The 14471-nt window shown below is 37.3% G+C and overlaps 1 protein-coding gene across 2 annotated transcripts in view; it reads right to left on the reverse strand.

Moving 5' to 3' along the window:
- The window catches only part of EXOC1 (exocyst complex component 1), a 64818-nt gene that overhangs the window by 39034 nt on the left and 11313 nt on the right, over window positions 1-14471 (reverse strand). For both annotated transcript variants that reach the window (XM_060109412.1, XM_060109421.1), the window contains exons 4-8: window positions 8979-9138; window positions 4128-4315; window positions 1850-2077; window positions 1509-1641; window positions 556-665 (exon numbers count right to left, since the gene is read on the reverse strand). In XM_060109412.1, the coding sequence (XP_059965395.1) occupies window positions 556-665; window positions 1509-1641; window positions 1850-2077; window positions 4128-4315; window positions 8979-9138 (819 nt within the window). The remainder of the gene's footprint in view (window positions 1-555; window positions 666-1508; window positions 1642-1849; window positions 2078-4127; window positions 4316-8978; window positions 9139-14471) is intronic.

Genomic DNA, 14471 nt, shown 5'->3' on the forward strand with positions numbered 1-14471 from the left:
TATAAAAATGCAGGCAAAGGGTTTATATAAGATTAAATCAACAGGAATTTACAACTGAGTCATTTTTCTCATATATGTAAATACATGAAGCCAATGAAACACTTCAAACATGGAATCAAGCCCTAGTTCTCAATTCAAAACACTGAAAAATAAAACAAGCCAAACAGTAAACATGTAACAGGTTTGGACTTATTTTTATAAATAAGAATGTCTAAATGGTATATGCAACATGTAAGCATAGTTATTTAAAACTCAGGGAGTTTTAGCTAAAAGGAACTAGACTGTCTTCCTAAGGAGGCCACTGAGGCCCCAAATACATCTATGAGCAAATATGCACATATTTGCTCATAGATGTATTTACAAATATTAAAACTTAAAAATATTAAAAATATTAAAATCAAAGAAATGTGTGCAGGAATATACTGTGATCCCAATTAAACACACTAAAATTTTTTCTGGGAATTTAATTTTAAGCTAATATATACTAATTTTAAGTTAATATATATATAAACAGGTTACAAGAACATGTCAGTATTAATAATAAAATAAAATTACCTGTTGAACAAAAACATTGTTGAGGTGACTGGCTAGTCTCCGGGCAAAATGCTCTCGCAAATCACTGAAACGCTGCTGTTGCTGTTTGACTGCCAGAAGCATGTCATGGCCTGAAATCATAACATTTTTTGACTTATTTAATGCGTAAAAAGAGTTCCTCAATGTTTAATGAATACCTTTATAACAGTATCCATATTTCAGTTTTGAAGAACCCAAAGTTTTACTGGTTTATTCGTACGCTTTGTAAAAGAAAGGCAAGGGGAAAAAAACAGTATAGCACAGTGGTTCTCACAGTGTGGTCCCGCCGCAGCATCACCTGGGAACTGTTAGAAATATGGATTCCAAGGTCTCAGCCCAGATCTACTGATTCTGGAGGTGGCACCTGGCAATCTGTATTTTCGTAAGCCTTCTAGGTCAGTGGTCCCCAACCTTTTTGGCACCAGGGACCAGTTTCGTGGAAGACAATTTCTCCACAGATGGTGGTGGCGGGGATGGTTCAGGTGGTAATGCACGTGATGGGGAGCAGCAGATGAAGCTTCGCTCACTCGCCCGCTGCTCACCTCCTGCTGCGTAGCCCAGTACCTAACAGGCCACGGACCAGTACCAGTCGCAGCCCAGGGTGTTGGGGACCCCTGCTCTAGGTGATTCTAATGCAAACTCAAGTTTTGGAACTGCTGGCATAGCAAAACCTTATGTCATCTACTTTGTGCTAGGTCCTATGGACAGTACTGAAGAAAAATCCTGGTGTTAACCAGTCATTGATGGTCAATCAGAAGGAACTGAAATGAACAATTTCTTAGTGCTAATATGAATTATGTTTGATAGTAAGTGAAACTTGTTTTAATAGCTAAGAATGTAACCCTAAACCACTTGCCCCATGCACTTCTTGTCAAAAGCTTTATACTAAGTCACAGGCTTAGTCTCAGGTTCTTGGGCAGATCTTATTGTCACACCTGGTCGAAGAGCCACATTCATGCACTGCAGAAGGGCATCCGCGGCGTTGGTACAGGCCTCGATGCCCCTGGAGGAAGCAAGATCTCCTTCCTGAAGGGCCTTTATATGACCTTTGGCCAAGTCCATGTGGTTCTGGAATATATAAAAATACACTGTTTGTACATGTACTCTTCAGGAAATTTACAGGTAAGATGCTACTCAATCCTATTACTAGGTCTTTGCAATTTCAGTATTTTTAAATCTTGCTCTCCTAAAGAAATTAGAAAATGTTTACAAATGGGCTTTACATATTATCATTAGATTTTTTTTATTGTTGTTGGTAATTTATAATCATGCTTACCACAAGGAACTCTATCTCTGATAGGAGTTTTACATTATTAGTGTTACTAAGATGAATCAGGTGGTTGCTCTCAGAGATCTGATCCATTTGTTCTTTTACACTTTGGAGCATTTCCTCATAACTACTCAGTTTCAATTCAATCTGATCCACCTCCTTTAGAGCCTCATCCAGCAACTTCATTAGGATGTTTACTTGTTTTTCGGAGGCCATGATTGACTGGATGTTGGCCTACAAAGTTAAAAAGATAATACTTCGTATTCTTCAAATGTGTAAAAGAGGTATAAAAGTGAAATATTGATAAATCTCTGACAGCAGAGTAACAAAGGTTGACATACACATTTAAACATCTAATTTATCACTTTGTGTTTACATTCCACTTTTTTACACAGTATTTCAGGAAAGTACACTTTCCTTTATATCAAGGTTAGGGACCATACCTCAGTATTCATATTTCTGCAGACTGAACAAGTAGGGCTCTGCCCCACGATGTATCATCAGTAATGGTATATTCTCATTTCTATAAATTAAGTGGCATTACACTATGCCATCTCTGCTACTCCTTCCAACTCTATCAGCTATAAAAATTTTCTATACTCTGTAATATTTACATAAAACCCTAAACAAAAGCAGAATCATCTATGTTAATACCTTAGTCAAGAGGGTAACAGTAGTATGCCAGTCTTTGAAGAATTCATGGAACTAACTTATAACTGTTGTATGATTTTTACTAACAGGATGTGGAAGAGCCTGTTGCCATAAGATAGCTCCTTCCATGGTATTCTTTCTTTTCTCTTTCATTTGTGACTACTTTTTTTTTGAGGCAAAGCAGTAACAAACCACCATCCCTTTATTAATGTTTTCTAAATGATTCTGACTATTGATTCTGAATCCCCTGAAATATGGAAGCTTTCAAATCCAAAATTAAACTGCAAAGTAATATGATGACTTGCAACACAGATGTAATATTAACTAGAAAAGAAAATACAAATCACTAAGCCACATTAAGAAGGCAGATAACAAATATGAGGAAAAAATTTGGACAAGGAATTAAAAGAGTATCATTGTACAGTTGATGCTATAATTTCACATGTGTTATATTATACACTATTCATAACTCAATTATAGGTGCAGCCCAACTGTAAAGGCAGCAGGGCTCAGACCCACTGACATCAAGCAGCAGAGGTGGGCTTGAACTGACCCAGGACAATTCCTACTTTAACATCTTGAAGTCTCTTCTAGGCTTTACTTCCAGAGGGTTTTATAGATTTGTAAGCTTGGACTGTTCGTGTAAACTCTGGGCCTCAGTTCAATCTCATAACTCTGTATCTTTCATGTACCTTAACATTCTTTAAGTCTTTAAATATTTTTTATTCTGAGGATTTTTTTTTTTTTTTTTTTTTTGCGGTACGCGGGCCTCTACTGTCGTGGCCTCTCCTGTTGCGGAGCACAGGCTCCGGACGCGCAGGCTCAGCGGCCATGGCTCACGGGCCCAGCCGCTCCGCGGCATGTGGGATCCTCCCAGACCGGGGCACGAACCCGTGTCCCCTGCATCAGCAGGCAGACTCTCAACCACTGCGCCACCAGGGAAGCCCTGAGGATTTTTCTTAAATGCATACCTTGTCTAAACAAAACAAAAAAACCCCCAAATGTTCCCATTTTAGGTTTTTCTCACAACAGAGGTGCTACTTGCAGCTTTTTACTTTCTAAAAAAAAGTAAATAAAGATGTGCATTTAGATACAAACTTAGAAATGTGCGTACAAATGAATAGAGTCTATTCCAAAACATTTCAGCAAGGGAGTCAAACATCCTTTTCCCCTGGCTCTCTGTTTTCCCCACACTATCTTGCTCTCTTTGGGTACATGATTCACTTCTTTCGGCCCAATTTCTCTCTTTCTAACCTGTACCTATTTTTTTTTTTTTTTCAAACCACAAAAACGCTATTCTTTTGCACTGAACTATTCTGAGGTGTTTCAGAGGCTGGGGGAATCAACCCTCAAGTTGGTTTCAGGTTGGCTACTTTTTACTTCCATCACTTCAAATCAAGAAGCTCCCCAATCCAGAACCTCAGCCAACTGCCTTCATTGGCCTATTAGGAATGGTTGTCTTTTGAACAAGAACAGTGAAAGACTGATGGCAGCTGGTAATGAACTTATAGAGAAAGACAGCAATAGTCACACTACCCAGGCTTAAGTGCTCAGGCAGTAAAATATAAACATCACCAGTCTCCTCAATCTACTACACACACATCACTAATCATAGATTACAAGAAAGGCTTACCCCATCTAGCACCTGCAGCTCTCTGGACAACCTTTCTGCAAAGGCCTCGGCATTTGAAATTGCATACTCACAGCCTTCCATCATTATCTCAATATCCTGCTCTTCTCTTGCATTTAACTCTTGGTATTCATCCACTGCTTCTTCATCACCTCCTGTCACACTCTGATTTTCTCCACTTGGAACAGATTCTTAAAGAGGGTAAAAATTAAAAATAAAGTAGTCAAAAAAAGTAGGATGGACAAGAGCACTGTACTTATAGGTAAGGTCAGTTATAATCACAGGTCACATTTAGTGGCTGAAAAATAGGAAAAAATGATTCAAAATATATGAAAAAAACCCTTATTATTATGAAGAACCGCATGTGTTAACATAATTATCTATTATAACAAAAGCATGCAGTCTAATTCATTGACTTGTGTTAAAATAGGTTTTAGTCACAGTTTCCCAAAACATAATCAAACTATAAAACAAATACAAAACCAGAAACAAAGCACGTGTGCAAGACTAACCTTTTCCCCCTACCTGAAGTGACTGTTGCTCTAACAAAACAATGATTATGAGTTCAGGACACATGAAAAACAATTTGCTTCCCTTATTTTCCCAGGTAACATTTTCTTCTGTTATCTTTTTTCTTTTTGTCTTTGTTTTGTTTTTTCTCCAAATAACTTTCAACTGAAATTTTAAAAATGCATCTACAATTCACAATTTATTTTGGGCACTGAAAATATTAACTGAATTTTCCACTTCTTTGTTTAAAAAATTTTCACATGTGTTAATAAAATTTCTAAAGATCAGCTAATAGAAACTTTCTCAGTAACTGTACACTGTAGTAAGAAGAGCAACAACTACACGGCTGAGTGAAATTACAAAAATTTAAACTTTTCCTGCTTCAAAACAAAAGACCACGAGGTCAAATCTGAGATGCTTTCTGGGTAAATGTCTCAGTTCCGTTTTTTGAGAGAATACACTCAGCATGTGGGATTTATATAAATCTTTAGGTTAAGAGAGGTAAAATGAAAAAAATAATTTTTACCCCTAAATAAACCTCGAAACAAAGTCACTGATTTTCATCAACTCATATGACATGTTAAAATGACAAACACTGGATGTCTGAAATATTATTTTGTATGAAAATGAATACTTGCATTCAGCGTGACATGACATATGTTCATTTGTCCTAGAACAAAAAACACCTAATTCAAAGTAACGAAGAGTTTACTCTTAAGAATGGCAATTAGGCCGATTTAGTTAATGTCCCAGAAAAAAAAGGAGGGGGATAAAACTTTTGGTACAGGCAATTACAGATTACAGTATATAAATATAAGTTCCTTCAGTAGCATCGCTGAGCTCCTAGTCCTTTGAAACAGTCACTGTGGAAATGTTAAACTGTCATGTGTGACAGCTTCTTAGCCGCTAGGGAGCAGGGAATGCCTAAACCATTCTGTACAGCTCCTTGCACAAGTAAATATTTAAAAATAAACAAATAGTTTAAATGATCATAACTGCTTCCGAAGTATTTTCTCTTCCATAAAAGAGCCCTTTGTAAGTGAATAATGAATACTATCATCGATTTTTATTACCATATGGATTTTGTAGTAATATACTTTTCCCTGCACACAATTTCATAAAATATGCAACCAACAGTACATAACAACGTCAAGTAATAAATATCTATGGAATAGAATAAGAAGAAAAGGTGTTACGCACCTTCTGTAACTTTAGGCAGTTCTGGAGAGTAAAAAGGTATGAAAAAAGCAGAGGAAAGTAAGCAAAGAATATTAGCTGGCTAGAAACGTACACAGGTTTAAATTTTAAAAATACTACCCATATTTCATTCGAACTTCATGCTACATTAAAGCTTAAAAGACAATGTCAAATACAACTACAAACAGGAAATATCCACAAGAAGCTAAATTTCCAGTGTTCATTTTTTAAATTCACTTTCTGACAGTGACTAAAAATACATTTATCTTTCTATTTTCTCTTAGTCGTTTATGAAACAGTACTGCCCAGTCTTTGGAGGAGAAAACTGGGAAACAGATCACTTCCTGGGGATTGTTTATAGGTCAGTTGTGACTCATGCGTTCAGTCTAGTTATTTTCACTCAAGGTCCAAACCTTTACCCAGACACTCCCTCAGAATGGATTAGTCATAAAACATTGTTAGAAAGGACAAGATGGAAGCAGTTTAAAAAAACACACACAATTATCAGTTCAAGCTGGCTTTTAAGGATTCAAGTCAAAGATTTAAAAAAAAAAATCTGGCTGCAAGAATGAAAAAGAAAAGGCCAAACAAAAACTTCACTCTACTTCAACTGCTAACAAAGTCCTGTTTTAAGAACCTTATTCTACTAAGAAGCCCCAATTATTAGCACGAACATTCAATTGTCACCAATAAAAACTACTAAAGCTGCTACTGCTAACATTCCCAATGAACAGTCTTACTTACTTGAATGATTACTTAGCTCTTAAAAGGAGATGTTGATAATTTCTCATTTGTTTTCTAATTTCTCATTTGTTTTCTAACATAACCCAAAGCTTAGAGACTTTTTTTTTAAAATGGGAGTTAGTGGCCATGAGTTTAAAGTCCAGTAAAACATTAAAAAAGTTTATGGACATTAATAAAGCTACTATATGAACTCCATTAAACCAGAGCAACAGTTACTGATTTATAGAAAGTGATTTTCAAAATGAGTTCCTTAAGGATCTCAGTATTCTTAAAATTGATCTCAATTAGGTAATATTTATAAAAATAAAAATGTCTACACCTTCGTTTAAGGCCCTGAAAAATTAAATGTCTTGTCTTTTTTTAAAGCTAGTCACCTCATTCTCAAAAAATAGCAATACTCTTCTCATTGATTTTGGTAATATTCCTTAATGAGGTAAATACAGGTAGGTATGTACTTGCCCATATTGTTGACTGAATGAAATATACTGGTTTAAAATACATCTTAGGCAATAAGTAACATCTGGAAACACATCATATTCAACAACAGAACAGAAAGCTTATGAATCATTCACTGATCAGAATGTTCAACCCTGAAATGGTTTAAAAAAAAAAAATGAAAGCTACTCAGAACAAATTAAGCCACTATTCAAGGCATGGAAAATTACCATAAATTTCTTAAAGGTTATTTCCTCAACACACTCAACCACCAAGACACTGGAGGCTAATGTTGGCGAGATGGCAACCCTGAGGGCTCTGACACAAGGCCAGCCCCACTGCAGGGAGAAGCATGTGGCCAGAGAGACGTGACTTGCCTCTGCAAGTTCCAAGCATCAAGCCTGAAACCAGTAATGGCCTCACTAATTAGTAAGTGATGGACAAGAATACTACATTTAAGGAGAGAAAGATAGATGACCAAACAGCAAAGGAATTAAGTAAAACAAAATGGAGAAAGGACAGAGGCAAGTGACTAAGTCAAGGAATAGTCTGAAGCATCTGAAATTGCCATTTTTATAGGTAAAAATGGTTGAATATTGGCAATTTCAGATGTTTCACTTGACAGAACAGAAGCTTCTATTTTGAAATGCTAATATACAACTTAGGACAAATCTAAGTTTTCTTTCTAATATATAATTTAGAACAAATCTACTTTTTTTTTTCTCAATAAAGAGGGGCAGGGCTTCCCTGGTGGTGCAGTGGTTGGGGGTCCGCCTGCCGATGCAGGGGACACGGGTTCGTGCCCTGGTCCGGGAGGATCCCGCATGCCGCGGAGCGGCTGGGCCCGTGGGCCATGGCCGCTGAGCCTGCGCGTCCGGAGCCTGTTGCTCCGCAACGGGAGAGGCCACAGTGGTGAGAGGCCCGCGTACGGCAAAAAAAAAAAAAAAAAAAGAGGGGCAACAACTCTGTCCACCTGCTGTTACTTCAATTGCTTTCTTTGAGATAAAGAATACAACACAAATTGCATCCGCAAGGCACACAGAACCCATCTTCTCACAATGTGTATGTCTTCATAAAAGAAATTTTAAAAGAGAAAAACCTCATTGTATGTTTTCAACAATTAACAGTAGAGTTTTTCTCTTATAACACAAAATAATCCCTAGTAATATTCCTGAAGACATACTGATCTAAAATACCCTAATTAACCTCATGTCTTAGGACTTTATCCTGATAATAGAATAATAATTGTTAATATATAATTGAGTTCTTACTATATATCTGGCATTGTTCTCATCATGTTCATATATTAATTTAATCCTTAAAACAATCCTATGGAGTCGATACTATTATTATCTCTGTTTCTGACATGTGAGAAACTGAAACATAGAGTAACCCAAGGTCACACAGCTATAGTAAGTGACAAAGCCAGTATTTGAACCCAGGCAGTCTGACTCCAGAGTTGTTTCTTAAACACTACACCTACAGTCTACACAAAAATACAGCTACAAGGATATTCATCTCAGAGCTGTTTAAGATAAGCAAAGATTGGAAAAATTTTTTTAAGTGATTAGTTAAAAAATTATAGTATATCCAATACAATGGAATACTATGGTGCCATTAAAAATAATGTTGGGGTAAGTGTTTAATAACATGGAAAATGTTCATGAAACATTATATGAAAAGCCATGTTAGGTAGCAACATAAATTTCTTTATTTTAAAAAAAGCATTTCAGTATGCATAGAAATGCATAGTTATCTCCGAGGATTAAGTTTAAAAGTGATTTTCATTTAAGTTAATGAATCAGTTTTCTATAATGAACAAGCATCACTTCTGCAATAAGAAAAATTATCTTAAAATTCCTTTACAAAAAAGATAATTCAGAGTTTTAAATACTTTGAGTAATGCCAAATTATATATTCACTTATAGATATACCTGATTTTACATATACATTTTTATTTAACTTTACCTTCCAAAAGCTGTGAGCTAACACTGACAAAATCAATTTTCTTCCGGAGATATCGCTGATTCAGTTTCCAAATGCATGAAATAAATGCATTCTTTTCAGCAGTGCTGCTGGCAACCCATTTATATATTTTTTCAAAATGTAAATCAAATTCAGGATTTTCCTGAAAGAAAAATATACAAAAAATATTGTTTTTGATCATATCCTCTTTTCATTATTGTAAAATATATATTTCAATAAAACAAAAAGAAGCTGAAGCTATTGTTGGAAAAAAAATCACCATTACAAATCTACTAAAAGGAGGACTTCCCTGGTGGCACAGTGGTTAAGAATCCGCCTGCCAGTGCAGGGTACACAGGTTCGAGCCCTGGTCCGGGAAGATCCCACATGCCGCACAGCAACTAAGTCCATGCACCACAGCTACTAAGCCTGTGCTCTAGAGCCCGTGAGCCACACCTACTGAGCCTGTGTGCCACAACTACTGAAGGCCGCATGCCTAGAGCCCGTGCTCCACAACAAGAGAAGCCACTGCAATGTGAAGCCCATGCACTGCAATGAAGACTAGCCCCCAATCGCTGCAACTAGAGAAAGCACGTGCGTAGCAACAGACCCAATGCAGCAAAAAAAAAAAAAAAAAAAAATCGACTAAAAGGTTTTTTCCCTCACTGAAACTGGTAATGTCAACACAAGCAAAACTAAGTTATGTTTATATAATGTCATACCTAAATATCTACACAAAGAGATACCCTCCAATAACTATAAATAAATCAAAATGAAATTCTACTCGAAATGGATGAGATGGAGAATAGATTAGTGGTTGTCAGGAGTCAGGGATTGTTGGGGGGAGGAAAAAGGATGGGTGTGCTATAAAGAGGTAGCTGAGGGAGCTCTTTAAGGTGTTGTAATACTTCTGTATCTTGATTGTAGCGGTGGTTACATGGACCCGCACATAATAAGATGGCAAAGAAGTGTGCACACATGCGCGCGCGCACACACACACACAAAATCGACTAAGTGACTTGCAGAGAATGGTTCGGAGAATTCAATTTATAGCACAAATTTTGTTTACCTCTCAAAAGAAGCTGGATTAAAAACAACACAGTGTTCTGGTAATTTCCTTTCTATGCCCCTTAGGTCTATGAGTGAAAGTATAGGATGTCTACTTAATGGCCCGTGTCTCAGCTTCCTAGTTTATAAGATGACAACGGTTTCTGGTTTTGATGTGGACCTAATTTTTCTTTCAAAATTGCCTATGGGGTTTTAGAGTTATACTTTTTCTTTGATAATGTGCTATTATTCACAGCTGTGAACCTTCTCATTATAACATGTGAGAAAAAATACAATCTATACCCTAGTGTGATTTCCAAGAACAAATGAGGTGAAAAGCAGGGACTGCTCCTGTTTACAATTCTGAAAATACAGAACAATTAAAGGTGTCTCAAAAGTAAAAAATACTGGCCTTTTAAGGTCCTTTCAAATGAAAAAGAAGTTCAACTGGTGTGAGAGAACTGCACTATGCTCTCTACATGTCTCTTAAGCCACATTACAGAAATATTTTCATGCCTTGATATTCTCCCTTGAATTCAGAACTACTTGACTACTGTATAAAATATGAAAACATATGGATGTATACTTTCCCTCACATCCAAGGAATTAAAAATAGGCTCAAATGTTTTTAATGTTCTATAGAAGGCTAATCATGTATTCAATTAATTTAAGGTGTTATTTAGGGGGAATAAAATGTAATAAAGACCATAAGTAGGCAAGGAAAGTGATATGACTTTCACTGTGAAGATCTGGGATAATTTAGGGATCAAGACTTACCTATGGTACAATCATATTACAGTAGCATGGATGTACTAATGAATTTATAGCTCAATAAGCAGAATTAAAGTGACAAAAGATTAAAAACTTTCACTTACAACAAAAAGGTAATTGCACTATAAACTGGTGCAGCCACTATGGAAAACAGTATGGAGGTTCCTCAAATAACTAAAAATATAGAGTTGCCATATGATCCAGCAATCCCACTCCTGGGCATATACCTGGACAAAACTATAATTTGAAAAGATAAATGCACCCCAATGTTCACTGCAGCACTATTACCACAGCCACGACAGAAAAACAACCTATGTGTCCATCGACAGGTGAATGGATAAAGATGATGTGGTACATATATACAATGAAGTACTACTTAGCCATAAAAAAGAATGAAATAATGCCATTTGCAGCAACACGGATGCTACTGGAGAGTATCATACTAAATGAAGTAAGTCAGACAGAGAACAAATACATATGATATCACTTATATGTGGAATCTAAAATGTGACACAAATGAACTTATCTGTGAAACAGAAAAAGACTCACAGATGTAGAGAACAGACTTGTGGTTGTCAAGGGGGAGGAGAGGTGGGGAAGGTATGTACTGGGAGTTTGGGATTAGCAGATCCAAACTATTATACATAGAAAAGATAAACAAGGTCTTACTGTATAGCACAGGGAACTATATTCAACATTCTGTGATAAACCATAATAGAAAAGAACATGAAAAAGAATATATATATGTATAACTAAATCACTTTTCTATACAGCAGAAATTAACACACATTGTAAATCAACTATACTTAATAAATTTCTTTTAAAAAAAGGTAATTGTGGACAAGGATGTCCACTCTCACCACTATTCAACATAGTTTTGGAAGTCCTAGCCACAGCAATCAGAGAACAAAAAGAAATAAGAGGAATATAAATTGGAAAAGAAGAAGTAAAACTGCCACTGTTTGCAGATGACACGGTACGATACATAGAAAATCCTAAAGATGCTACCAGAAAACTACTAGAGCTAATCAATGACTTTGGTAAAGTTGCAGGATACAAAATCAATGCCTAGAAATCTCTTGCATTCCTATACACTAACAATGAAAGATTAGAAAAAGTAAGAAAACAATCCCATTCATTCACCACTGCAACAAAAAGAATAAAATACCTAGGAATAAACCTACCTAGGGAGACAAAAGACCTCTATGCAGAAAACTATAAGACACTGATGAAAGAAATTAAAGATGATACCAACAGATGGAGAGATACCATGTTCTTGGATTGGAAGGATCAATATTGTGAAAATGACTATACTACCAAAAGCAAACTACAGATTCAATGCAATCCCTATCAAATTACCAATGGCATTTTTTACAGAACTAGAACAAAAAAATCTTAAAATTTGTATGGAGACACAAAAGACACCGAATAGGCAAAGCAGTCTTGAGGGAAAAACACGGAGCTGGAAGAATCAGACTCCCTAACTTCAGACTATACTACAAAGCTACAGTAATCAAGACAATATGGTACTGGCACAAAAACAGAAATATAGATCAATGGAACAGGATAGAAAGCCCAGAGATAAACCCACACACCTATGGTCAAGTAATCTATGACAAACGAAGCAAGGATATACAATGAAGACAGTCTCTTCAGTAAGTGGTGCCGGGAAAACTGGACAGCTACATGTAAAAGAATGAAATTAGAACACTTCCTAACACCATACACAAAAATAAACTCAAAATAGATTAGAGACCTAAATGTAAGACTGTAAGACTATTAGAGGAAAACATAGGAAGAACACTCTTTTTTTTTTTTTTTTTTTTTTGCAGTATGCGGGCCTCTCACTGTTGTGGCCTCTCCCGCTGCGGAGCACAGGCTCCGGACGCGCAGGCCCAGCGGCCATGGCTCACGGGCCCAGCCGCTCCGCGGCATATGGGATCCTCCCAGACCGGGGCACGAACCCGTATCCCCTGCATCGGCAGGCGGACTCTCAACCACTGCGCCACCAGGGAGGCCCGGAAGAACACTCTTTGACATAAATCACAGCAAGCTTTTTTCTGTTTTTTTTTTTTTTTTTTTTTTTTGCAGTATGCGGGCCTCTCACTGTTGTGGCCTCCCCCGTTGCGGAGCACAGGCTCCGGACGCGCAGGCTCCGGACGCGCAGGCTCAGCGGCCATGGCTCACGGGCCCAGCCGCTCCGCGGCATGTGGGATCCTCCCAGACCGGGGCACGAACCCGTATCCCCTGCATCGGCAGGCGGACTCTCAACCACTTGAGCCACCAGGGAGGCCCTGTTTTTTTTTTTTTTTAACACAGGTATCTTAAAAATTTATTTCTACTTCAGTAAAGAAACAGCCCCAATTACAAAGTCTTAGCCAGTGGAAACCTTGAAATTGACACTCAAGAGTTAAGTAAGATTCAATTTTTTTTTTTTTTGCAGAGCAGCCACATTTAACATTATTATTATTATTTTTTTCTACATCTTCATTGGAGTATAATTGCTCCACAATGGTGCACCAGTCTCCGCTCCACAGCAAAGTGAATCAGTTATACATATACATATGTTCCCATATCTCTTCCCTCTTGCGTCTCCCTCCCTCCCACCCTCCCCATTCCACCCCTCTGGGCGGTCACAAAGCACTGAGCTGATCTCCCCATGCTACAGCAAGATCTTTTTTGATCCACCTCCTAGAGTAATGGAAATAAAAACAAAAATAAACAAATGGGACCTAATGAAACTTCAAAGCTTTTGCACAGCAAAGGAAACTACAAACAAGATGAAAAGACAACCCTCAGAATGGGAGAAAATATTTGCAAACGAATCAACGGACAAAGGATTAATCTCCAAAATATATAAACAGCTCATGCAGCTCAATATTAAAAAAACAAACAACCCAATTCAAAAATGGGCAGAAGACCTAAATAGACATTTCTCTAAAGAAGACATACAGATGGCCAAGAAGCACATGAAAAGCTGCTCAACATCACTAATTATTAGAGAAACACAAATCAAAACTACAATGAGGTATCACCTCACACCAGTTAGAATGGGCATCATCAGAAAATCTACAAACAACAAATGCTGGAGAGGGTGTGGAGAAAAGGGAACCCTCTTGCACTGTTGGTGGGAATGTAAATTGATACAGCCACTATGGAGAACAGTATGGAGGTTCCTTAAAAAACTAAAAATAGAATTACCATATGACCCAACAATCCCACTCCTGGGCATATACCCAGAGAAAACCATAATTCAAAAAGACATATGCACCCCAATGTTCATTGCAGCACTATTTACAATAGCCAGGTCATGGAAGCAACCTAAATGCCCATCGACAGACGAATGGATAAAGAAGATGTGGTACATATATACAATGGAATATTACTCAGCCATAAAAAGGAACGAAATTGGGTCATTTGTAGAGACATGGATGGATCTCGAGACTGTCATACAGAGTGAAGTAAGTCAGAAAGAGAAAAACAAATATCGTATATTAACGCATATATGTGGAACCTAGAAAAATGGTACAGATGAACCAGTTTGCAGGGTAGAAATTGAGACACAGATGTAGAGAACAAACGTATGGACATCAAGGGGGAAAGAGGTGGAGGGGCGTGGTGGTGGTGGTGGTGTGATGAACTGGGAGATTGGGATTGACATGTATACCCTGATGTGTA

The sequence above is a fragment of the Mesoplodon densirostris genome, chromosome 1 (assembly GCF_025265405.1).
Source record: "Mesoplodon densirostris isolate mMesDen1 chromosome 1, mMesDen1 primary haplotype, whole genome shotgun sequence".
NCBI lineage: Eukaryota > Metazoa > Chordata > Mammalia > Artiodactyla > Ziphiidae > Mesoplodon > Mesoplodon densirostris.